This window comes from Anomaloglossus baeobatrachus, chromosome 10 (assembly GCF_048569485.1).
Source record: "Anomaloglossus baeobatrachus isolate aAnoBae1 chromosome 10, aAnoBae1.hap1, whole genome shotgun sequence".
NCBI lineage: Eukaryota > Metazoa > Chordata > Amphibia > Anura > Aromobatidae > Anomaloglossus > Anomaloglossus baeobatrachus.
The window spans coordinates 27,706,581-27,734,127 of record NC_134362.1 but is presented as its reverse complement, the minus strand read 5'-3'; the positions used below and the strand labels follow the sequence as shown (position 1 = coordinate 27,734,127).

The 27,547-nt window shown below is 47.9% G+C and overlaps 1 protein-coding gene across 1 annotated transcript in view; it reads left to right on the top strand.

Moving 5' to 3' along the window:
* The window catches only part of LOC142254310 (receptor-type tyrosine-protein phosphatase eta-like), a 132,168-nt gene that overhangs the window by 48,328 nt on the left and 56,293 nt on the right, over positions 1 to 27,547 (top strand). The window contains exons 8-13 of the mRNA XM_075325358.1: positions 4,313 to 4,561; positions 10,945 to 11,214; positions 20,375 to 20,659; positions 22,524 to 22,769; positions 24,869 to 25,135; positions 27,201 to 27,338. Of these exons, the coding sequence (XP_075181473.1) occupies positions 4,313 to 4,561; positions 10,945 to 11,214; positions 20,375 to 20,659; positions 22,524 to 22,769; positions 24,869 to 25,135; positions 27,201 to 27,338 (1,455 nt within the window). The remainder of the gene's footprint in view (positions 1 to 4,312; positions 4,562 to 10,944; positions 11,215 to 20,374; positions 20,660 to 22,523; positions 22,770 to 24,868; positions 25,136 to 27,200; positions 27,339 to 27,547) is intronic.

The window sequence follows — 27,547 nt, the reverse complement described above, 5'->3', positions numbered from 1 at the left end:
CCGGGTGGCTCGCTGGGTAATAAGGGGTTAATACTACCTTTGTTTTACTAGCTAGTATTAAGCCATAGATTCTTAATGTCAGGCAAGTTTGACTCAGCCATTAAGAATCTCCCAAAAAAGGTTAAAAAAAAGACATCACACAGAGAAAAAATACTTTAATAGAAATAAATACACAGAGACACTTAGAGACTCCATGTTTATTACTCCCTCTCACCCCTCCACGTTCCTGGTCTTCTGTCTTCTTTCTCCTTCAACCCATGCAACTCTGCTACATCAGACAGCGCTGCATGGGAGGAAGACGCTCCTGCTCCCCGTGCAGTCTAATCACTCAATGAGTGAGCAGAGGCTGCGGGTTTGTAAGCGGTGACGTCACCGCTGCCACCGTTGCAATAGTAACCTGACAGGCGGGTTACTATAGCAACGGTGATCTCCGATCACCTGATTCCCGGGGCCGCTATTCACCGGCTGTGGCATCCAGTCCCTGCATGTGGGCTTACTCTGTAAAGAGCGCCGACATGCAGGAACGGGGAGCCAAGCATGTGCCCGAGTATCTCGCCGGTACTCACCGAGTATACTGACTACAGAGATGCTCGGGCGAGCACCACATACTGGTGAGATGCACTGACAGGACCTAGCATGACGTCATAGCCATGTGACCAGTCTGTAGCCAATCAGATAATACACACGAGACTGGTCATATGGCTATGACATCACGGAAAGGTCCTATCATCAGTGCTGGTTACCGGGAGGACGCAGCGATGATCGGAAGTAGAAGCGGCGGGAGACAGAGTGCAGGACGTGTCGCAGAACCTGTAAGTATAAAGGCAATGTTTATTATTAACTGTATGTGTATATGTATAATGTGTTTGTATTTGTTTGTGTTTGCCTGCCATTGTTTTCACTGGCGTTCAAAGGTGTTTGTCGAACGTTCGACGAACACACCTGCCGTTCGACGAACCGAACTCAAACACTACGGGGGTGGCTCATCACTAGTTAGCAGGTGACCTCGCTTTCCTCTCCCTAGCAAGAGAGTCCACCATTGTATTGTTTCTTGGCGTACTCTGTGTGTTGCGTTGCTTGCCGTGGGTCCTCCCCTCACCCGGTGGCAAATTTGTCTACTCTTAACATATTTTAACCAATAAAACGTATGACTGCCTCCTAAATAAAAAAAAATCCATATTTTGCACACTCACTATGGACTGTAATCTGCAAACTAGATAACATTTTTGCATGCAGCATTTTTAAAATACAAAAGTGAATACACCCCTCAGATTTTTGTAAATATTTTATTATATGTTTTCATAGGGCACAAAACTGAAGATGAGACACTTAGGGATGTACTCACTTTTGTTGCCAGCGCTTTAGACATCAATGGCTGTGTATTGAGTTATTTTAAGGACACCAAATTTACACTGCAAGGCTGGGGCCACACGAGCGTAAGGCATCTGATGCGAGTGCATCGGATGCGATATGCTAGGTCCCGCTGTGCTGCGAGTGAAAGCCGGGTGCAATGCCACTGTGATCCGATCCTGCGATCGCATCCCAGTTGTGGAGGAAAGGGAGAGATTAATCTTCCTATCTCCTCCATTGCCAGCTGATACTATTATTGTACTGCACTCCGGTGTCATCGGAGTGCAGTGTGATGTTTCACTCACACCCATAGACTTCTATGGGTGTAAGTGAATACGGATCGGATTCCAACCACAGCATACGGCGACTGTTTTCTTGGTCCGATTAAGGCTGAGAAAATACTCGCAGATGGAAATGGCCCCATAGAGTAACATGTGTCCGGGTGGAATGCGATTTTGTCCGTTTTACTCACCGTGTGTCCTAGCCTTTATATAAGCTGTACACTGACTACTGTACATTGTATTAAACTTTTAGAACCCATAATCATCAACCACAATGCTGGTTGAAACAGGTTGACACAAGGTCTAAATGTATAAATAAATTTATAAAATGATCTCAAGAATTAGATAGATAGCCCCCTGAGGACGCTTAAGGGCGAAACACGTGTCGGGGTTCTGGGACGTGGGTGGCATTAGACTATACACTTCTTTCAGGTACATTGTATATAGCCATCTACATGTGTCTTATTTAATAGTACTGCCAGGTGTTGATCTCTAGGTTTTAAGGCCGTACATTTTAGTATAGAGCCCATGGTTATTTTACACTTATAATACTGCCATCTACTGACTATCAGTTTTCATAGTGGGTATTCGTGATATTTATGGCCTGCCTTGTGGCAGTCTATTAATTATTTTGTGGTCTACCACTCTCTTTTTGGTCATTGCATCTATACATCAAGGCTATTATAATTTCCAAATTTGGCTCATACTAAAATCATATATTATATCTTTGTACTATTACTTTTAGTTACATTAATTTTCTTATTGCTATATATGCACCCTGTATTCAGTCTGGGTTTGAAATTCTGCATTGGCATTTGTGATATACTGTGGGTTGATATTCTGATAGTGTTTACATTAATGATGATATAGTCGCCTTGTTTGTTCTCAGACAGTTAATTATTCTCTCCATTACTGGTGTTCATTATTTATAAGGTTGACTTATATCAAGGGCACGCCCCCCCTTTGTGGGTTTTCAATCCTAGACTGATACCAATTGTTTTACATTTTTCATATACATGTATTGGTCTATGTTTCAATATGTATTAAATACAGGATCTGCATAGTTACTTGTAATTTATTGGAATGTAACGTTGTCACAATAAGTGTATTTTGCCCCTTGTACATGTATACTAGTCCCTAGTATTATACATAATATACTCTGAAGCACCTTTGTTGTATCTAATTCTTGAGATCATTTTGTTAATTGAATAAATTTATTTATACATTTAAGGCCCCATTACACGCAACGATATCGCTAACGAGATGTCGCTGGGGTCGCGGAATTCGTGACGCACATCCGGCCTCGTTAGCGACGTCGTTGCGTGTGACACGTAAGAACGACCGCTAATGATCAAAAATACTCACCTTATCGTTGATCGTTGACACGTCGTTCTAATCCCAAATATCATTGATGGTGCTGGATGCAGGTTGTTGGTCGTTCCTGAGGCAACACACATCGCTACGTGTGACACCCCAGGAACGACGAACAACACCGTACCTGCGTCCTCCGGCAACGAGGTGGGCGTCACTTTCTTTTGGCTGCTCTCCGCCCCTCCGCTTCTATTGGACGGCTGCCATGTGACGTCACTGTGACGCCACACGAACTGCCCCCTTAGAAAGGAGGCGGTTCGCCGGCCACAGTGATGTTGCTAGGCGGGTAAGTCCGTGTAACGGGTACTAGCGATATTGTGTGTCACGGGCAACGATTTGCCCGTGACGCACAAACGACGGGGGCGGGTGCTTTCACGAGCGACATCACTAGCTATGTCGCTGCGTGTAAAGCCCCCTTTAGACCTTGTGTCATTTGTTTCAACCAGCATTGTGGTTGATGATTATGGGTTATAAAAGTTTATCCTAGCGCGGTCTGTGATGTATGATTAATTCAGGACTTGATGTTAATCATTGTATCAAACTGTCAGATCTTCAGTGTTGTCCCATGAAAAATGTAATAAAATATTAACGAAAAAAATGAGGAGTGTATTCACTTTTGTGTTTGTGATATTATTATTATTATTTATTATTATAGCGCCATTTATTCCATGGCGCTTTACAAGTGATATACTGTACATATTCATCCATTTAAATTGATTAACAAAAAATGTCTCCATATTATAATGCTAAAGATACCTATGTAATAGATAATAAACACGACTGTGTATAAGGAGCCATAGGTTTGATATCCGCGTCTCCTGGCTAAAACAATAATTCATCATATTTTACGATTTGGTCAAATGCATTCCCATCCGGTATCCACACTGACTGTATTTCTCTTGTTTCAGAACCAACGCCAGTAGCATCATTTTTCCTCTCCAATGAGACTTTATATACTGCATCTCTATGGTGGGGTCACATTGATTGGCGTGAGAGGACTTACATCTTCAGACTCCACACCGTTGTCCCCTCATCTGCACCAGCGATAAATGATATTGTAACGACCAATAACTCCGCTACATTATTGAACCTCTTGCCGTTAGAGCTGTATACATTCATGCTATATACAAGAGCTGATGATAACATCACTGAATCCGAGCCGGTGACATTTTCTATCTGCAGAAGTAAGGACTGGATGAATGTAACATGACGTAAACTATGTGTATAAGAACTGACAGTACTTTATGTAGTTGTAATTAACAAGTTGTAATTAACTATTACCATTGATCTTTTATCATTTTTATCCTTAGTTCCTGATATATCCTCCCTCGCAGTCAACAATTATGAGTCGGTTGATGTTCTTGGAGCCACATGGATAAAACCAGCAGAAAATATGTTTTATGTAATCATTCTATCAGGAGCCATGTACATTATTAAGGAAACGAATAATACACAAGTGAATTTCACAGGATTGCTGCCCGGCAGAGAATATTTCATCACTGTAGAGTCATTCAGTAAAGCCTGCGGCCACGCATCTCCTCGAGGACAAGGCGCCACTTGTGAGTAATATTGTAATCATGTAACTGCATTATCATTAGTGATATAATGTGATTATATTATTAGTGGAGTTGTCGCGGGCGGAGGAGGGGACGCTGCGCTCTCCCACTGCTCGGGTCCGGCTGCTGCTGCTGCTCGGTGGTGGCTCGAGCGATGGGCCGGATCCCGGGGACTCGAGCGGCATTCCTCGCCCGTGAGTGAAAAGGGTGGGGATTGATTGTGGGGATTGGATATTGTCCGTGACGCTACCCACGGTTGTGGTGATATTGGTGACACCACCGCTGTTCTGGACGGGGATCCCGGGAGCGATGACAGGGAGCAGCCTGCGTGTTAGTTCTCCCCTCTGTGGGTAGGGGGTTTGGTTGTCCCGGGGCCCGGTGAGGGGGTAGGGATGGATGGCAGGCGGGTTACGGGGCTTGGCGAGGTGCAGGGTCGCGAGGGCAGCACTGTGCACGCACGGCACGGTGGTACTCTCTCAGCCAATGATGAGGACACAGTTCTCGGTAAAACACACGGCTGGATGGACGGGTCCCACAGACGGCTGCGGTGTTTCTCCTCCCGGCAGGTTGATGGTGACTGCCTTTCCCTGCACCTGTGTAACGTGTACGGTTCCAATGGGTTCCCACCGGTAACCCGCTCCCCAGCTTGGATGGGTGCTGAAGGAGCCCCTTTTGCCCACAGGCTCTGGCCCTGGGAACTTTAGCCTTGGCGGTGACTGTGTTTCCCTCTCTCGGTTGGACGGTTGCCTTCTGAAGGGACATGGCTGCTGGGAAACCCAGGAGGTTCCCTTCGCTAACGAATTTGGCAAATTCACGGCGACTCCTAGCCTTGCCGGGGTCCGTAAGCCCCTGCCAGATGGTGCTGGCTTCTCTTTGCGTACCGGTCCGGTACCGCCGGGCCACCGCCCGTCCACAGTCCTTATGGCTGGCTCCAATAGGCCTCTCCTGCAGACGGTCACCACCATCTGCCAACCTTGCTGATCCGTCCAGGCCACACACCCGGACCAACTTCAGGCTGCTTAACTGACACTTTCCTCCTTCCACTTCCACTTCCAAACCTCTATCTCTCTCTGCCTTACTTTTCCTGCCTCCAGGACTGTGTACTCCTTGGTGGGCGGGGCCAACCGCCTGGCCCACCCCCTGGTGTGAACATCAGCCCCTGGAGGAAGGCAACAAGGGTTTGTGTCTTATTCGGTGTGCCTGACCGGGAGTGTGGGGTGTGTTGGTGTTGTTCTGTGACGTCCTGGCTTGTCCAGGGCGCCACATTCCCCCTTAGTAAAATGCAGACCGTCCGCGGGCTGCCCGTCCATCACCGGTTTTATTTTCACAAACTGAAAAGATAAACGGTAAAACAGGTTACAATTATAATAACATCTTCCCACATCGGGAGGTACTTTACTTAAACGTTGCTAAACGGTAACGGCTTCCGCTCTCTCCCACCCAAGTAACCTGGCCCTGATGCTGCCCCTAAGCAAACAGGCAGCACCCCTTGACCCCAGTCCAGCACAAGTTACCCGAGCGGGTTCTGTCCTTTTCAGGGGACCCACGTCCATGGGGAACCCCTGAAACCCCCGGAGGATCGCCACCGGTTGCGGTAGTGGCGGGCCTGGGCCATCACTTCCCTCCAGGCCCATCCTCCAAATCAGCCTCTCCGGAGGCGGTTACGGTTAAGCCATAAAACAACATTTTTATTTACAAACCACAAGTTCGTGGTTGCCCTGCCAGTTCTCGGGCTTGTCCGTAGTAGTTTCGACGCATAATTTGCAAACAGTCCCCACGGGGACAACAGTGCTTCGTAGCCAACGGGCTACCACAAACAAAACTGTAGGGTCCCAACGGAGACTTGCCGTAGGGTCCCAACGGAGACTGTCAGCTGGGTCACAGGGGCCATCCACAATACCTGGCTTCGGTACAGCTTCCTCCTGCAGCTTTCCCACAGTCCACCATCGAACAGCACGAGCCCCCAACGCCACCCTCACACAGGGGTGACACTGTCCCACAGGACTCCATTTTCAGCTGTCGATGATGCGGGTACGACTGCTCCTCCAACCGGACTCCTTAGCCTTGAGGGCCGTCTGGAACGTCAGAAGAGTCCCAATGGGGACCGACAGCAAGGTAACCGTGAACCGCTACCATGCTCTAACTTTTCTTTCTCAATCAGAAATCCCGCGGCGCAGCTGCCTTTGCTGCCGCTCCCGGTGCGGAGCACTTTCTGCTTGCTCCGGTTCAGGCGGGGTGGGGGATGGGCCCAGCCAGAGTCCCTCCGTGCCGGCTACGACCGGTACCTTCGGTAATGAGGGACCCTGCTGTGACATGGCCTGCTCTGCCTCCTGGCAGCTGCATCCCCGCCGTGCCTCCGGTGCATCTTTGCTGACGGGCTCAGCCTTCGGCTTCTCCCATGGAAGCGGATCAGGGCGGTCACGAGCTTCTGCTACAGGTCGGTCCGCCGGGGCAGATTGGCAGGGTACCGTAACCGGTGGTGGTGGTAGCGGGCCTAGTGGCGGGGCAGCAGCAGCCAACACGGGTAGCGGGGGAGGTAGCAGGGCGAGCGGGTATGGACCGGGTCCCTCGGCCGCGATGATCGACCCACTAGGGGTACAGGGGCGTGGGTCACCTACCCTCCCTTCCAAGACTCCCTCCACCTCGCGTCTCCGTATGGCCGCCACCACTTCCACCATGTCGGCCTCCCACTCCTCCAGGAGGAGCTGCATGCGGACCTGCAGACGGCTGCTTAGCTGGACGGTCCGGACTTCCACCCACGCTGCAGTGCCAGGCGCGGGGACCACGGTGTTGTCGGTCAGACTCAGCATCTTTAGCAGCGGTCTCTTCCAGGAACCAGTAAATGGCCGCAGGGTCCTGGCGTCCCTGCTTCCATAGCCGCGTGCTACATGCGGCCGGCCGCCATCAGTCCCCCTTAGTCTCTTTCCGGCTCCTCCTCTACAGGGGCGGGGCTTCGGCCTTTGCGCCTCCACTACTCGAGGAGACGCTCGAGAGGGAATTTTTCACGCCCAAGATGGCGGCTTCTCCAATTTTTCGGCCGGACACCTCTGGCGGTAACAAGGCGCACCTCTACCAGACGGCAGAGCGGTAAGATCCTGTTCGTGATGCCAAGTTGTCGCGGAGCGGAGGAGGGGACGCTGCGCTCTCCCACTGCTCGGGTCCGTCTGCTGCTGCTGCTCGGTGGTGGCTCGAGCGGTGGGCCGGATCCCGGGGACTCGAGCGGCGTTCCTCGCCCGTGAGTGAAAAGGGTGGGGATTGATTGTGGGGATTGGATATTGTCTGTGACGCCACCCACGGTTGTGGTGATATTGGTGACACCACCGCTGCTCTGGACGGGGATCCCGGGAGCGATGACAGGGAGCAGCCTGGATGTTAGTTCTCCCCTCCGTGGGTAGGGGGTTTGGTTGTCCCGGGGCCCGGTGAGGGGGTAGGGATGGATGGCAGGCGGGTTACGGGGCCTGGCGAGGTGCAGGGTCGCGGGGGCAGCGCTGTGCCACACGGCACGGTGGTACTCACTCAGCCAATGATGAGGACAAAGTTCTCGGTAAAACACACGGCTGGATGGACGGGTCCCACAGACGGCTGCGGTGTTTCTCCTCCCGGCAGGTTGATGGTGACTGCCTTTCCCTGCACCTGTGTAACGTGTACGGTTCCAATGGGTTCCCACCGGTAACCCGCTCCCCAGCTTGGATAAGTGCTGAAGGAGCCCCTTTTGCCCGCAGGCTCTGGCCCTGGGAACTTTAGCCTTGGCAGTGACTATGTTTCCCTCTCTCGGTTGGACGGTTGCCTTCTGATGGGACTTGGCTGCTGGGAAACCCAGGAGGTTCCCTTCGCTAACGAATTTGGCAAATTCACGGCGACTCCTAGCCTTGCCGGGGTCCGTAAGCCCCTGCCGGATGGTGCTGGCTTCTCTTTGCGTACCGGTCCGGTACCACCGGGCCACCGCCCGTCCACGGTCCTTACGGCTGGCTTCAATAGGCCTCTCCTGCAGACGGTCACCACCGTCTGCCAACCTTGCTGATCCGTCCGGGCCACACACCCGGACCAACTTCAGACTGCTTAACTGCCACTTTCCTCCTTCCACTTCCACTTCCAAACCTCTATCTCTCTCTGCCTTACTTTTCCTGCCTCCAGGACTGTGTACTCCTCGGTGGGCGGGGCCAACCGCCTGGCCCACCCCCTGGTGTGAACATCAGCCCCTGGAGGAAGGCAACAAGGGTTTGTGTCTGACTTCGGTGTGCCTGACCGGGAGTGTGGGGTGTGTTGGTGTTGTTCTGTGACGTCCTGGCTTGTCCAGGGTGCCACAGAGAGTGTAGTGCCCCTGAGCCACTCAGGGCACTACTAGGTACTGCATCCTCACCAGGATGCAGGGCCTACCCCCCGGGACCCGGAACACCAGTGCCAGCAACACCAAAATCCCAGTTTCCACTCCACACCAGGGGTCATTGGCTAGTCAGAGACAAGGGGATGGCCACCTAGAGGGCAGAGCCAGACCAGGGGACTAGACAGCCTAGTGGGAGGGGACAGTCAGGCAGTTAGTTAGTGGAAGTGGTAGAGAGGAGAGGTGCCTGAGAGCTGGGTCGTGTAACGGTGACCTGGGGGGGCACAGGAGAGTGGTCGCAAGGGCAGGTACACCTGAGTATCGCTGGGACCAGAGCACACACTGGGCACAGGGCCCTAGGTCAGGCATCAGTTTCATATGGCCTGGTAAATACCTGCACAGTGAGGGGACCTTCACGGACCTCACTGACCCACAGATCCGGGGGCACCAGCAGTAAAGCAAGGATCAGGGTTCGGGACACAGACCACCCCTACAGGGTCCACACTGCCCGCCGTACAGATGAGGAGACTGACACAAAACAAGGGACAGTCGGGCCCCAAATTGATCCACGCTACGGAGACCCAACCACACTGAGGGTGCCGGGGACAGAGCAACCGAGTCATCAAACTGGCATTGGAAATACAGGGACCTGAACCAGCCACCCGAGGGTCAAGAGTGAGTAAAGACTGTTATCTACAACCACGGTGTGTGGCGTCCCTTAATAACGGCGAAAGTCTCCATCATACAAATCCCCAGGCTCAGCCCTACCTGCGGAGGGCCTACCATCATAGCTGCCATCACCACCAGCCCTAGGGGTAACCAACTCAGCAGTGGCGGTTCCACCATACTAACCGCAACCCGCAGGTGACTTCACACAAATGACTTTAATCTCCCCTGTAAATACTCCCCATTAAAAAGCACCCAGGGCACGGGACTGGGCAATGGCCACCAAAGTGACATTCCCCAGTAGTAAGCCGCGTACCCCATTCTCTGGATGACACAAGAGCACCATAGTATTGATAAAATGACATCCCCTTTCAGCAGCTGATTGACATGACTTCACTACACCACAATACCTGGAACAGAGAAGGACACCAGGACTAATCATGATAGATAATGTGGCAACTCCTGCACAAGCATAATTTAGAACCACAAAAGAAACATAGGCGTTTTAAAGACGCCAAAAAAAAAAAGATAGAAGTAAACCTAGCTGAAAAAATAGCAAAATCTTTATTAAATATATTCAGACAGGGGAAATATAAAAAATTATTACAAAAAGTAAAGGGACATCCAGGTGAGTGAGACACAGAATAAAAATGGCTAGGTACACACCACAACACTACAGAAAAAGTATACATATCTCTGAAAGTTTTTTTCCAATTAAATAAATAGCATGTGGTATGGATATGTGGTACATACAAGAAAGCCAGCTGCAATATCATTAAAGGCCACAAGATGGCATCATGAGACAAATTGTCTCTCAAACAGCAATGAAAACAATCAGAATGAGCCTGACCCAGACTTTCCCATAATAAGGTTGTAATAGCATAGAAGGGTGTGTAGGCGCCCCTACACGCATTTCGCTATGGCTTCCTCAACTGACTAGACTGAGCAGCAGAGTAAGTGACATCGCTGGAATCAGGATCTCTGCTCCTCCTTATGCTGCTCTCAGATTAGGTGGCAAAAACCTGGTGACCGATTCCTTTTAAGAGATCGTCAACATTTAATGAATCAGGAGCAACCCACAAGTTACTTTCTGCTCCGTGCACCTCACCAGAGATATTGCGACTTTCTAAAGTATATTACGCCAGAAAACGGTAGTAAACACTTTGATTTATCTGCTCACGTGTATCCATATGTCATTTTCATGTATCAGTAGAAACCACCTTAAACTAAAAAGTAAACAAACATATAAATTCAGAGAAAAAGATCACGTTTTTTTCCCCCAAAATTATGATTTTGCAATTTGTCATGCCGTGAATCTTTTTTTCCAGCTTTTTTTCTTTCAATTTGCATTGTATCCAAACAATGTTCCTTACTTGTCTGTATTTCTGTCTTTACACAGATCCAGCTCCACCAAGGAACTTGACATTTAACACAATCGGGATAAATATCTTGTCATTATCTTGGATGGAGCCAGTAAATATGGCCGGTGTGACTAAGTCCTATAATATAAGCTATGGGATGTCTCCATCAACTACCTTATCTGTGACAAGTCCCACAACAAATGTCACCCTCCAGAGCCTGATATCTGGGACTAATTACTCCATATCTGTGGTAACAGTCGGAGTCCGGGGGTATCAGAGCTCTCCGGTCACCACATCCGTCTATACAAGTAGGTGATTTTTCCATAGTACAAGATTTAATGAGCATAATAATACAGGATGTTAAGATCTTGGCAGGGATTAAAAGAATAAAATGCAAAACGCACATCTATTATGTTCCTTTTAAGCTCCACACCTGCCTCATGGCTTCAAAATAAAGTCATTCAGCAGACATTGGTGGGAGGCACAATTAGTTGTACTCACCCACCTTATTCAACAGACTACAGGCTTCAGCACAATCCTAGATCTGTTTCCCCTTTCATTCCCCCTGATGAAGCAACAAATCCCATAACTGTGAAACGTACGTTGGGGTCTCTGGAGGGGGATCCTGCCTCTCCATCTTCGTTGGCCTGCCTACACTCCTGTAGCACTTTTCTAACCATCCTGGTATGATATCTGCAGCTGCACTTTTTGTCTTTATTGATGTTAAAGGTCTGTGTATCAGATCCATAGGGATATGTTATATGTGATTCATTCCAGTATCATCTATTCCTGATCTTTTTAAACCTATTGTTGGGGATATACTTATATTATGCTCCAGGAAATTGTGTTGAATACATTGAATATGTGCTATTTTACAAATCTATGTAAACAATTGACTTTGTAATATGTATGACAGGCCTATTTTGTTGCCATTTTTACATCTACCCCCCTGTTTGTGCTGTATATATTCAAGCCTTTTTCTAAAAGATAAAAAATATTTGCAACCTTTTTTGTCACAAATAAATATATTGAAATTAGTTTTGAGCATTACTACTCTTTGTTCTCCTGTGTATCAGGGTATGTGCACACGATCAGGACCCGCTGCTTCCTGGGTGGAGCGGGTCCTGCGAGGAGACCGCAGCTGCTTGTGCCCACTATCCGAGCTCAGGCAGTTGCGGTCTCTCCCTGTGTTCTCTCTGAGGAGAACGTGTGCGTCTCCGCAGCAAGGAATTGACATGCTGTGTCTCAGGAAGCTGCACCGCATGTCAGTTTTCGATTCGGGAAAAACAAGCACAATGGGCATGAGATTTCTAGAAATCCCATCCACTATGCTTGTACTGTACAATGCAGCGTTTTGGACGCAGTGAAAACCCACAGCATCCAAAACACTGCAAACACTGATCGTGGGCACGCACCCTTATATTGCTAATTAATGATGGTCTGATAGTGGACCTAGATAGAATGATACTACCACAGCAACACAGCTACCAGGATTCAGGAGTGCAGATTTTCAAGGCAGTACCCTGCCACTCAGGGCCGGCTCCAGGTTTTTGTGGGCCCTGGGCGAAAGAGTCTCAGTGGGCCCCATCTACACATAGACATGCACAGATACATACACATACAGGCATACATACGCATACTTATTTAAAGAGAAATTCACAAAAACACATAAATAGACATAAATCTAGACACAGTCATATACACTGACATGCATAGATACACATCATACACGCACACACACACACACATTATTTTTATATATTTATCCTGTATATATATTTCTAATATTGGGAAGCCGGCAACAGCCTCACTCACCTCCCGGCTTGTCTAACAGACATGGCCGCACATAGAGCACACTAACACTGCTGTATATACATCACAAGAGAGGCTGGGGACAAACACATTACTGGGGGAATATATATTACTGAGGAAAGGGGTATACAGCAATGGGGGGCATACAGCTCTAGAGGAGGGCAGTGACTGAGGTGGGGGGGACAAACAGCTGTGAGGTGGGGGGTGACATGGAGCTCTGGGGGTATACAGCTCTGGGGTGGGGGGGGACATACAGCTCTGAGGGGGTATACAGCACCTGGGTGGAGGGAACATACAGCTCTGAGGGGGTATACAGCACCTGGGTGGAGGGGACATACAACTCTGGGGGTATAGTAGTTTGCAGCCCCCATATTGTGTTATGAAGCCCCCATTGTCCTCCATATAGTATTATGTTGCCCCCATATGCACTATGCAGCCCCCATATAACATTAAGCAGCCCCCATATAGCACAATGCAGACCTAGATAGCATTAGGCACCTTCATGTAGTATACAGCCCACATATAGCACAATGCAGACACATATAGCATTAAACACCCTCATGTAGTATACAGCCCCTAAATACCACAGTGCAGAGCCAGATAGCATTAAGCACCCTCATGTAGTGCAGAGCCCCTATATAGTACATTGCAGAGTCAGATAGCATTAGGCACCCTAATGTAGTACACAGCACCTATATAGCACAGTGCAGAGCCAGATAGCATTAGGTATCCTCATGTAGTACACAGACCTATATAGTACAGTGCAGACCCAGACAGCACAGTGCAGAGCCAGATAGCATTAGGCACCCTCATGTAGCATACAGCTTGTATATAGCACAGCCTGTATATAGCACAGTGCAGAGCCAGATAGCAGTAGGCACCCTCATGTAGAATACAGTGATTAATACTCAGTGGCGTAACTAGAGTTTGATGGGCCCTGGTGCAAAATTTGGACCGGGGCCCCCCTCCACGTACACCGACACTTGGGGTACGGAATAATGACACTGACACTCTGGGTACAGGATAATGATGCTGACACTTGGCTCTTACCCTTAGCACCCAGGTTTCCCATGATCTGAAATCCCTCTATCAGTACCCTGCTTTCCCATGTTCTGATATCCATCTTGTCCTCAGCACCCAGCTTCCCCATGCTCTGCTATACATCTTTCCCTCAGCACCCAGCTTTCCCATATCAGAGCATGGGAAAGCTGGGTGCTGAGAGATGTACAGCAGAGCATGGGAAAGCTGGGTGCTGAGGAAAAGAGCCTTTTTCCCTCAGGACAAAACATTTCCATCCCATACTTGTATCTTTGTCCCCCCTTGTATATAGTTTTCCAAATACTATAATGGCCCCCACATAGCCTTCCTTATAGTATAAAGGGTCCCACATAATCCTTCATATATTATAATGCACCCCATAGTCCTCCATGTATTATAATGCATTTCCCAAAGTCCTCCATGTATTATAATTCACCCCATAGTTCTCCATATATTATACTGTACCACATAGGCCTCCAGTTTTATAACGCACACCCATAGTAAATGTATAAGGTAGCCTCCATATTCCTCCATATATTATAATGTAGCCCCCATAGTCCTATATGTATTATAATGTAGCGCCATAAATCATCATATTGTATTATGCAGCCCCATACTCCTCCATGTATAATGCACCCCTAGTCCATGTATAAGGTGTCCTTCATGTTTATTATGTAGTCCCATAGACCTCCATGTATCATGCAGCCCCATAGACCTCCATGTATCATGCAGCCCCATAGACCTCCATGTATCATGCAGCCCCATAGACCTCCATGTATCATGCAGCCAGGACCCTCAGGCCTCCATGTGTCATGCAGCCAGCAAAATAAAAAAAACAAGTACCTCTCTTCTCCTCCCGACCCCTGCGACCGCGGTAGTTACTCCCCTGCCCCCATATCTCACACACCCTGCTCCCCATACAGCCTGCACCCCCACATCTCACACAGCCTGCACCCCCCAGATCACACACACTACACCCCCATATCTCACACACCCTGCCCACACATCTCACCCTGCCTGTACCCCAACTTACCCCTCTCAAACACTCTGCACCCCTTCACATCCTTCTGTCACAGTCTGCAGCCCTCATATGCCACTCACCCTGCAGCCCCCTTCCCCTCATGTCCCCTCTTTTCTTATTACCAGTCATCATGTGTCCAAATCTCCGTCAGGATTCAGTATCTCTTGCTTTCTGCCGGCATCCTGTGTCTCCTCCCACACAGTCACATGGGCGTGACATTATCGCAGGTCCTGCAGGATGGCTTATTCCGTCTGCTGTCCAGGTCACTCCTGCTCTGCTGCAGCTCAGACAGACACGGCTGGTGGGCCTCTCCAGGTCAGGGGCCCCTCTACTGACACTGGGCTCCCCTGACTCACAGGTCGGCCACTACACAGCGGCACTACACATAGGGGCCCGGCAGCCGGCTCTGCAGAGCGGCTGCCGGGCCCCTATGTGTACTAGTGCCGCTGTGTAGTGGCCGGCCTGTGAGTCAGGGGAGCCCAGTGTCAGTAGAGGGGCGGCTCACGTCTCCTCGTTCCCCCGCTGATCCGGTCTCCTCGGCGCGTCGTCCATTGCTGTCGCTCGCTCTGACCTCTCAGCAGGCGCGCAGTGATGACGTCACCGCGGTCCTCTGCAGAGCTGTCAGAAGAACGCCGACAGTCACAGCGGGGAGAATAAGAGAGGGAGCGCGCCGCTCACTCTCTCATCATTGCTCTCAAATTGTATCGGCACATGCGATGCCGATGCAATTGAAAGCGCGATCCTCGGCGGGGGGCGGTGACAGCACGGCCACCGGGCCCCCCTGCCACCGCGAGTAGGCCCCCCCCGGCAGCCCAGGGCCCCGGCATTTGACCGGCCCTGCTGCCACTACAAGGCTCTGGGGCGTCAGATCAACCATATTCATCTTAAAGGGACAATGTGAACAAGACCCATGCAGGGTCGAAACATTGTTTTAGTCGCTCATTTCCCGACACCACCTACTGCCCTGTACCACATACTGTATGTGAATAAACTTTGAACACTTTTTGCAAATTACTTGAGTGTGCAGTGATTAGAATTATTGACTACATGGTATTCTCATCCTCTCTACCAGCACCTCCATCCTGACTGAGTGCACGCCATACAGAATCTATATAATATTACTTATAAGATTACAAACATTATATTCAATCTTTTATAATATACATGTTTTTATGTTTATAGTGATAATGTGACAAATGTGCTGCAGATCCAGTCAAGTGCTGAATGTGTGATGTGATAGCATGGACAAGTGTGAATTAATCATTTTTTTTTTTTAGGAAAAATGCCTAACAGCTAACATGCTAAGTTGCAACATCGCACGTGCGATGTCGGTGTGATCAAATCGAAAGTGACGCACATCCGGCGTCACTTTCGATATCGTAGTCTGTAAATCCTAGATGATACGATTAACTAGCACAAAAGCGTCATTATCGTATCATCGGTGCAGGCTCCGACTTTTTCAAAAGTACGCTGCCGCGACAGGTACGATGTTGTTCCTCGCTCCTGTAGCAGCACACATCGCTGTGTATGAAGCCGCAGGAGCGAGGAACATCACCTTACCTGCGTCCCGGCCGGCTATACGGAAGGAAGAAGGTGGGCGGGATGATTACATCCTGCTCATCTCCGCCCCTCCGCTTTGATAGGCCGCCTGCCGTGTGACGTCGCTCTGACGTTGTACGACTCGCCCCCTTAGGAAGGAGGCGGGTCGCCGGCCAGAGCGATGTCGCAGGACAGGTGAGTGCATGTGAAGCTGGCGTAGCAATAATGTTCGCTACACCAGGAATCACAAGATATCGCTGCTGCGACGAGGGCAGGGACTATCGCGTGTGACATTGCAGCATCGGCTTGCGATGTCGCAACGTGCAAAGCCCGCCTAAGGCCTCTTTCACACATCAGTGAAAAACACCCATGTTTTTCACTGACGTGTTAAAAGTATGTATGTCTCTCCGTGTGCCGTGATTTTGGCACACGTGTGAACTCTGTGTGCTACCCGTGATAATACATGGAAATCAGGCACTAAACTCACCTCTCCACGCTCCTGCTGTCCGTGGTGCTGAAGTCTCCCGCGATGCTGTGTCCGGCCGCTGCTGTCTCCCCTCTGCAGCTACTTCCTTGTCGGTTGTGCAGTGCATATATGCATGAGCATAATTATCCGGCCTGGAAGCAGCAGACAGCAGTGGCTGAAGACAGCATCACTGGAGAAGGTGAGTTTAAAAAGCTTTTTATTTTAAATGTATGTGGTTTTCAGGGGACGTGTTTCATGGACCACACCACTGTGTGGTCTGTGGGACATCGGTGATGCCAGAAAAGAAAAACAGACTTTTCTCCGTGCGGAACACACTTACACGTGTGTACGCCGCACGGAAACGTGTCAGTGAAAAATCACTGATCTGTACGCAGACCCTTTGATTTTAATGGGTCTGTGTGTGTGTCAATGATTCTGGTACGTATAAAAGCTGCAACATACATACCAGGATCACTGACGTGTGAAGGGAGCCTTAGACAGTATGCCACTGAGTAGCAGTCCTGAAGTCTGAAGTGATGAATGTTGAGAATAAAGAGTTAATACACTGAGCTTGTTTTGTGACATGCTGAGTAATAGGGAGTGCCGAGTTAGGATGAAATCACACTTGCAAATGGAAGCAACGGTCCATGGCCATTGCTGAATGATTGTTTTTTCATAATCTTGTAGTCAGGTGGAGTTTTGGACTCAGCCATTCCCACTGTTAGAACGCACTATCAGGATTAGCATGCATCACAATGCCCCCTGGATATTCAATGGAACTCTTATGTTACTTCCTAAAAAGAACTGAGATATGCAGAGCCGCAGCCAGGCAGAAGAATAAGAGCTGAGCAGAAGCTCTCTGCAATGTAGAAAGCTACCAAGTAAGGGCTGGGGAACATATCACACCCTACTGAACTATTAAGGCCTAAGCCACACGGCGAGAAAAACGATGCGAGTGGAGTGCGATAAAACATCGCATTCCACTCGGACCAATTTTAGCCTGTGTGTCAGCGCACATGAGCGATTATTTTCTCAGCCCTAATCGGACCGAGAAAATAATCGCGGCATTCTGTGGGTGTAATGCGAGACTCTTTCTCTCGCACCCATTTAAGTGTATGGGGAGAGAAAAATCGCACTGCACTCGCGATACATCGGTGTACCACGCGTGCAGAGCAAGAATCGCAATAGCCGGCTACGGAGGAGAGAAATCCCTCCCTCCCCTCCTCAGTGCTGGGCCGCCCTTGCGCAGAGCCGGCCCGCCCCCGCAGCTGAGGTCCGCTCGCACAGTTGGACCTCTGTCACAGAGACACTCGCATGACACTCGTCTTCCGCCGTGCTGCCAGCGGGAGCTGAGTGTCATGTGAGGATCGCACTAGTGCCCCATGTGGCCCCGGCCTAAGCCATAGAGGACCATGTAAGAAGATTCATTCTGCTAAGCAGTCCATTTAGTTTGTTTTAGATGGAAGAGATTAGACCTCTTGGATGAGAGAGCAGCCAATACACAGAGGTCGAGAATTGTCACCATAGAGGAGGGCGCAGATGTTTATTTCTGTCATTGAAGATTGTATTTGTGGCGCCCTGGACTAGCCAGGTAGCCACAGACAAAACACTCACATACCCCCACCCCCGGACAGTTATATTAGTCAGACACAAAAACCCTTGTTGCCTCCCTCCAGGGTCTGATGTCCACGCCAGGTGGGGCGGAGCCAGGCAGTTGGCTCCACCCACCGAGGAGTTCACAGGCCTGGTGGCGGGAAAAGTGACAGATTAGTCTTGGAGGTGAAAGAGAGAGGTCACGTACTTGAGGTGTCTGGGTCGGAGCCCAGGCACTGACAGCAAGGTTGGCAGACGGTGGTGGCCGTCTGCAGGAGTTGGTCGAACTCCGCAGAGCCGTAAGGACCGGGGCTGGGCGGTGGCCCACCAGTACCGGACCGGGGAATGGAGTGAAGCTAAGCACACCCAGGCAGGGCCATCGGACCCTGACCAGGCTTGGAGCCGCTGTCAATAGTCAAATCCGAATGTGACAGGAACCCCCGGGGTTCCCTAGCAACCAAGTCCCGATTGAAGGCAACCGCTCACACCGTGAGGATATACAGCCACCGCCAAGGCTAGAAATCCAAGGGCCAAACGGGCTCCTCCGGTATCTGTACACCGGGGAGCGGACTACCGTTGGGAAGCCATTGGAGTCAACACAGTACACAAAGGTGCAAGGAGAGACAGCCACCATCACCTGTCCGGGGAGAGACACAGCAGCCGGCTGCGGGACCCGTCCATCCAGCCGTTTGGTTTACCGGAGACTTTGTGCATCTCTTGCTGAGTGAGTACACCCGTGCCATCTGGCACCACGCTGTCCCTGCAACCCTGCACCTCACCGACCCTGCCTCCCCGTCACACCACCGGGCCCCAGGACCACCAACCCCCTACCCACGGAGGGGGAAAACAACATCCCAGCTGCTCCCTAACATCGCTCCCGGGATCCCCGTCACCAGCAGTGGTGGTGCCCATCTTCACTACAACCCGTGGGTGGTGTCACGGACTAAATCCCCAAACAAACCACCCCCTTTTCACTCACTGGCGAGGAGCGCCGCTCGAGTCCCCGGATCCGGCCCAAAGCTCGAGCCACCGAGCAGCAGCAGCAGCGCCGGACCCGAGCATTAGCGAGCGCAGCGCCCCGCCGCCCGCGACATATTCACTGAAAGGTTGTAGATTAGATGAAATACACCAGTTAAGTCTAAATGCTGAAGCCTGAGTATGAAGAGGCACTAAGAATGAAGTGCCCATGTGTGTCCAACTGTGACGTGGTAACTGAGTAGGCAAAAAAGTGCATATTGCCCAAAAATAGCTACTGCAGAGTACTGCTACCAAGAGAGGTGAAAGTATGGATCAGCTATGGATCTGTACTGTGCTGCATAGTGGAAAAGACACTGAGACTGTGACTAAGTGAAGGAAGTGCTGCTGAGGTGTTTGCCAGTAGACTGGCACTAGTACAAGCAAAGTATCAACAGTATTAGCTTGTTACTGTATACCAAGCCTGACATCTTAAAGAGGCTTTAAACCCTTCAAGCTTGTTGTCTCTCGCATGAACTGTTTTTGGTACTTGTCTTCATTTTTCTGTCCCAAAATGGGGATAATACTGTTTTGAATAAGTGCCAGTACTATTCAAAGAGGCAAACCACATAAACTATGTGCACCCGTTACATACTGCAGTTGTACTTGGTTGAGGTGCCAGCCTTTTAGAATATTATGCATACAGTGTTCACTTAGGGATGGCAAAATGCAGACAGGTGCCAGTACTTCATGTGGATTTTAATAATTGATATTCAACAAGCTTAATGATTACAGAGTCTTTTTAAGAGGTCTCAGGCTTGAACAGTTAGAAAGTTACTATACAGCAACAAGCTAATACTGGAGGCAATTTGCATTTATCATCAACAGTAAGGGAGAGATTGCTATGCCTTTAAGGGTTTTTCTGTATTTTAATAAATCCATAAACATTGGAAATTTATATGGTACTGTGCCTTTACACTGTACATTGTAATATATCTTTCATCTCATATCTCTTATTGAAAGTGTATAATTTTATTTATTCCAGAGCCGATGCCGGTGAAATTTCTACAGATCGGTATTGTGATATCAGATTTTGTATCTCTGACGTGGAGTAAACCTGATGAGTATCAAACATCTTACAGCTACAGAATCCAGACACTGAACTCATCATCCACAATGATAAATGATACAATAGTGACAAGTGAATCAGCGACAATAATGAATCTGACACCAGGAGAAACATATACATTCATTGTCTATACAAGAGCTGCCGATAACAGCACCGAATCCGACCCGGTGTCACTATCATTACCTACCTGCCCAGGTGATATATGAAATTAATTGATTATGTATACAGTGCCTACAAGTAGTATTCAACCCCCTGCAGATTGTACAGTGCCTACAAGTAGTATTCAACCCCCTGCAGATTTAGCAGGTTTGATAAGATGCAAATAAGTTAGAGCCTGCAAACTTCAAACAAGAGCAGGATTTATTAACAGATGCATAAATCTTACAAACCAACAAGTTATGTTGCTCAGTTAAATTTTAATAAACTTTCAACATAAAAGTGTGGGTCAATTATTATTCAACCCCTAGGTTTAATATTTTGTGGAATAACCCTTGTTTGCAATTACAGCTAATAATCGTCTTTTATAAGACCTGATCAGGCCGGCACAGGTCTCTGGAGTTATCTTGGCCCACTCCTCCATGCAGATCTTCTCCAAGTTATCTAGGTTCTTTGGGTGTCTCATGTGGACTTTAATCTTGAGCTCCTTCCACAAGTTTTCAATTGGGTTAAGGTCAGGAGACTGACTAGGCCACTGCAACACCTTGATTTTTTCCCTCTTGAACCAGGCCTTGGTTTTCTTGGCTGTGTGCTTTGGGTCGTTGTCTTGTTGGAAGATGAAATGACGACCCATCTTAAGATCCTTGATGGAGGAGCGGAGGTTCTTGGCCAAAATCTCCAGGTAGGCCGTGCTATCCATCTTCCCATGGATGCGGACCAGATGGCCAGGCCCCTTGGCTGAGAAACAGCCCCACAGCATGATGCTGCCACCACCATGCTTGACTGTAGGAATGGTATTCTTGGGGTCGTATGCAGTGACATCCAGTCTCCAAACGTCACGTGTGTGGTTGGCACCAAAGATCTCGATCTTGGTCTCATCAGACCAGAGAACCTTGAACCAGTCTGTCTCAGAGTCCTCCAAGTGATCATGAGCAAACTGTAGACGAGCCTTGACATGACGCTTTGAAAGTAAAGGTACCTTACGGGCTCGTCTGGAACGGAGACCATTGCGGTGGAGTACGTTACTTATGGTTATTGACTGAAACCAATGTCCCCACTGCCATGAGATCTTCCCGGAGCTCCTTCCTTGTTGTCCTTGGGTTAGCCTTGACTCTTCGGACAAGCCTGGCCTTGGCACGGGTGGAAACTTTCAAAGGCTGTCCAGGCCGTGGAAGGCTAACAGTAGTTCCATAAGCCTTCCACTTCCGGATGATGCTCCCAACAGTGGAGACAGGTAGGCCCAACTCCTTGGAAAGGGTTTTGTACCCCTTGCCAGCCTTGTGACCCTCCACGATCTTGTCTCTGATGGCCTTGGAATGCTCCTTCGTCTTTCCCATGTTGACCAAGTATGAGTGCTGTTCACAAGTTTGGGGAGGGTCTTAGTTAATCAGAAAAGGCTGGAAAAAGAGATAATTAATCCAAACATGTGAAGCTCATTGTTCTTTGTGCCTGAAATACTTCTTAATACTTTAGGGGAACCAAACAGACTTCTTGTGGTTTGAGAGGTTGAATAATAAATGACCCTTTGAATAAACTTTTCACAATTTAAAAAAAAAAAAAAAAAAAAAAAAAAGAAATAACATTCTTTTTTGCTGCAGTGCATTTCACACTTCCAGGCTGATCTACAGTCCAAATGTCACAATGCCAAGTTAATTCCGAATGTGTAAACCTGCTAAATCTGCAGGGGGTTGAATACTACTTGTAGGCACTGTACATAAATATTGGCACTTTATTATATCATTTTAATACACATTTACTAGTTGGAACCCCTGTTTAAAACGGATATTAAAAATTATGAAAATGTAGTTTTTTTTAGTTCATAGTGAAATCATCCTCACTTGTAATTAACAGCTTAATTACGAATGAAAATTATTATTGGGCTTTTATTTTTTTTATCCTTTCTTAGTTCCTGATATAACATCCCTCGCAGTGAACAATTATGAATCGGTTGATGTTCTTGGAGCCACATGGATAAAACCAGCAGAAAATGTGACTTATGTCCTCAGTCTCAGAGGAGCTGTCAATATCACACTACTAAGCGATGATACACAAGTGAATCTTACAGGATTGCTACCAGGCAGAGAATATAAGGTCACTGTAGGGATATTTGCTACAGCCTGCGGCAGGAATTCTGCTACAGCGACAGAGGCCACATGTAAGTATCATGTCAATCATGTGAGTGCATTTTTATAAGAGACATATAGAGATAGATACAATAAGGCTCCTTTGAGGGGCTGATTGACATCAATACACTTCTTACTTCTTGGAGTAGAAAGTTCTGGCATCTCCATCTTATTTTTATAGCTTAAAAGGATTGTTACGGCAGATATTTTCAGCAGATCCACAAGATGTGGGTCCTGACCTGGCTGTATTCAGAGCAGTGTGTAACAGGTGCATGAGATGTTGAAAGGGAACCTGTCACCAGATTTGGGGCCTATAAGCTGCGGCCACCAAAAGTGAGCTCTTATATACAGCATTCTAACATGCTGTATATAAGAGCCGAGGCCGCTGTATACAACGTAAAAATCACTTTATAATACTCACCTAAGGGGCGATGCAGACCAGTCAGATGGGTGTCTCCGGTGCCTCTTCTTTCGACCATCTTTGTCCTCCTTCCTCTGAAGCCTGGGTGCATGATGCGTCCTACGTCATGCACACTAGCCAGCATTGAGGTCCCGCGCATGCACAGTACAATACTTTGATCTACCCATGTGACCAGAAAGGGCAGGGCCTCAGCCAACAAAGCTGATACCAGGAAGCAACATTTTTCTGTTGGCTGAGGCATGCTGTTCTTACCCCCAGTGTGAGCCGATCAAACACTGTAAGCAGCTTGCACTCTGCTGACCACCAAACGTACCTGAGCACAGCAATGCTTGCGCGAGGGGTTTGCATATGTAAAGCAACAGAACTCCGAACCCAAACTCTGTTTTTTTTTGTAAAGTCTGTGTTTGGTACAAACACCGAACCTTGGGTTCGCTCATCTCATTAACTGGCTTACAAAAGAATGGAGAGAGACGTAAGTGTGTGACTGCCTCTCTTGTCACTGGAGCTGAGCACCTGTCAGAACAGACAATTGTGGGACCCATCTTCTGGAGATAAATGCAGTTCTCAGAGATAAGACCAGTATCCAATAGACAGAGCATATCCTATTGATATCCCATAAATGTCTGTCTTAAATGGAACCTGTCACCAGATTTGGTGACTATAAGCTGCGGCCATCACTAGTGAGCTCTTATACACAGCATTCAAGCATCCTGTATATAAGAGCCCAGGCCGCTGTGTAGAATGTAAAAAACACTTTATAATACTCACCTAACGGGCGGTGCGGTGCAGACTGGTCGGATGGGTGTCTCTGTTCTCCGGGTTCGGCACCTCTTATTTCGGCCATCTTTGTCCTTCTTCTTCTGAAGCCTGGGTGCATGATGCGTCCTATGTCATGAACACTAGCCAGCATTGAGGTCCTGCGCAGGCACACTTTGATCTGCCCTGAGCAGGGCAGATCAAAGTATTGTAGTGCGCGTGAGCGGGACCTCAATGCTGGCCTGTGTTCATGACATAGGATGCTTCATGCACCCAAACTTCAGAGGAAGGAGGACAAAGATGGCTGAATGAGGAGGCACCGGTACCGGAGAACGGAGAAACCAATCCATCCAGTCTGCACCGCACTGGTAGGTGAGTATTATAACGTGATTTACGTTCTACACAGCTGCCTGGGCTCTTATATACAGGATGTTAGAATGCTGTGTATAAGCGCCCACTGGTGGTGGCCGCAGTTTATAGTCACCAAATCTGGTGATAGGTTCCCTTAAAGGCCAATCCTTTAAGTATACTTTCTTATTTTCTAATATATCAATACCTGCAGAAGCCACATTCCTGAAGAAGAACACACTACTACCCAAATAAGCCTCAATTTTAAGCTGTGTAAAGATAATACTTAACCACAATTCAAATAACCAGAGAATGCCCCTGATCCTGGTTATTGCTGTATAACAACAAACACTGGAAAAAATAAATAGAAGATAAAAGCAAAAGAGTACTCAATTTTGATCTGTTGAGATTATGGGGTTAGTTGATCTTATCAAGAATGTGTTAAGTAAAAAATAATTATTATAATTAATAAATAAAGTATTCAGCAAGAAAGAAAATTGTATGGCAATTTGTCAAGTCATAAGACTATTTTATGTTATTGTACTTAGGTCTTGTGCTGTTTCCAAACAATTGTCTTTACTTTTCTGTATTATCATCTTTACACAGATCCAACTCCTCCAAGAAACTTAACGTTTACCACAATCGGCATGAACATCTTGTCATTATCGTGGATGGAGCCAATAAATATGACTGATGTGATGAAGACATATAACATCAGTTATGAAAATTCTTTAGGCACTTGGACTGTGACAAGTCCCACAACAATTGTCACCCTTCAAAACCTGACATCTGGGACTAATTACTCCATAACTGTGGCAACAGTCGGAATCCGACAGTATCTGAGTTCACCTGTGAGCGGATCTGCCTACACAAGTAGGGAACGTTTCCATAGTACAAGTGTTAACTAATATTATTGCAGAATGATAACCCCCAATTGGACTAGAGTGGATCAATATATTTTGTTGTAGAGCCTTCTGAGGTCTTAATGCTGGGGTATCAATGAGTAGCAGTACTGAAGTTTGAAATGATGAGTGCAGAGCATAAAGAGTTTAAACGATAGACAATGGATGTAGTCTGCGCTGCCGGCAATTCAATGCCGTTCAGGCCAGGGAGTAAAGAATATACAGTTTATTAGAATCAACGCATTTTGAAACCCAGTGGTTTCTCCATCAATAAAAAAACCCTACCGGGAGAGCCGACTACATCCATTATCTCCTATCCTTTAATCTCTGCATACTGTGGTGCCACAACAGCCACTTATTTCATGGTTCTACAGGAGTTGTGCCTCTCAAAACTCCATCAGGTGAGTGTATCGCCCTCTTATTCTCCCATTTAGGCCTAAGACACACATCCGTGCTGCCGGTACGTGTTTGGCAGTTTTTTCACATATCGGCGGCACGGAGACACGTGGACCTATGTTTTCATTATTGTTTGGACACACGTAAGTATTTTGGAACGGAACGTATGTCCGTTCCGTGCTTACGTGCGTCTGTAATTTTCTCTCGCTGACATGTCCACGTATTCTCCGGCAGCACAGGTGTTACACGGCCCGCACCCATACCACACGGATGTAGTGTGGATGTAGTTCCGTGTGACACGCGCCAGAGAACACGTGTCATTAATTTAAAAATAAAAAAAACACATACTAACCTCCACCAGCCCCGCAGATTCTTCCGCTGCAAAATGTTCCTGCCGGCCGCCGCTCGTTATGAGCATGTAAAGGAGTTGGTGTGCTGTCACGGGCGCTAATCTCCGCCCCTCCGCTCTGCCGGAAGCCGCATCAGCGGGGAGTGGGCGAGGCTGGAGCCGAAGATTAGAACCCTGGACAGCAGCGCAGACCACGTGAGTATGCAAATTACCGGTTCTCCGTGTGCTATCGCGGATAGCACACAGAGAACACACGTGGACCGCACCGCACGTACCCGAGATACGTACTTACCACACGCAAAACACAGGGAAAATACGTGTCTCGCGGCACGTGTGTGTTTTTAACGGATGTGTGTTGGAGGCCTCACACAGTTTGAGCATAAAGAGTTAACACACTGAGCATGCTATGCAAAATGCTGTGTGATGGAAAGTGTGGAAATAAACAAACCCGTGGTTAGCCCAAACATCACCCACAGTGACCTATGCCTGCATAATTTTGCTTCATATTCCTGCAGCCAGGCAGAGTTTCAGTTGTGTGGCCAGCTGCACTATGTGGTCACCCTATCTGCACACAGTTTTGCTTTTTTTTTAGTTGCTCTTCTCCAAAAAGCATCTGAAAATTTTCTTTAAATACATTTAATAGTCTCTTCCAGGTGGGAAAAAGTCTGTCACTTCTTTGAAGTCAGCACTGATGAAATCTACTCCAAACTAGACACTATAAAATCAGAAGGCTGCAAAAAGTGCTTAAGGAAATATTCCGAAAAGCGTAAACTGCTCAAAACTGCTTCAGGAAACAAAAAGCTCCTTCAAAAAAATCCTAAAAGTAACATTTGCTGAAGTGATTTCCACCTGAAAATATATTCAGCCCTCAGCTGAATGAGCAGCCGCGGAATCAGTTACAGCCACACCGGAGCCTCTGTAAGTATAGCTTGTTGTTATCTCCCTATCCCTTCTACCACCATTTTTAACCACTGGATTCTGGTCCCCATAGACTTATATGGGGACCGGGAACCGGCGACCGGCCAGATAACCAGGATTAATCCCAGGACGGAACCAAATTTTTTTCTAATCCAGTTAGGTCCGCCGGTCCCAGTTATCTGTGAGTCTGCCCATCACTAGTCATACATTTTTCGATATGTGATTCATTGTTATTTTTAATTCCTTTAAGGCCTGAATTATCTCAGACCTTAAGGCGTTAAACATGACCTATAAATAATAGAAAGCTATTATAAAATACTGCTTTACAGATTCTCAATCATAGTAACGCGGTTTATCCATGATCTTTTCACAGGTTTGCCAGATCAAGCTAAAAACATTACGATTAATATTTCTATATCCAACGGCTCAATAGACATTATTCTCCCACCTTTTGATAGTTCCAATGGACCCATAGTGGCGTATGCTGTCATATTAACAACAGAGATGAATGGTAAGAGCTAGTCTCTCTAGAGAAAATCCATTTTACTATATAAGCTATTCCCAAACATCTGAAACCCCATTTACCAACTATGCAAATTAGGTAATTGGAAATAAAAGGATGCCCCAGAGAAGAGAGAGCAAGAACAAAAAGAAGCAAAATCAAACCTCAAAAAGTTAGACTCCACAAAGTGGGCATTCTTGAAGTGATGGGGTATAAAA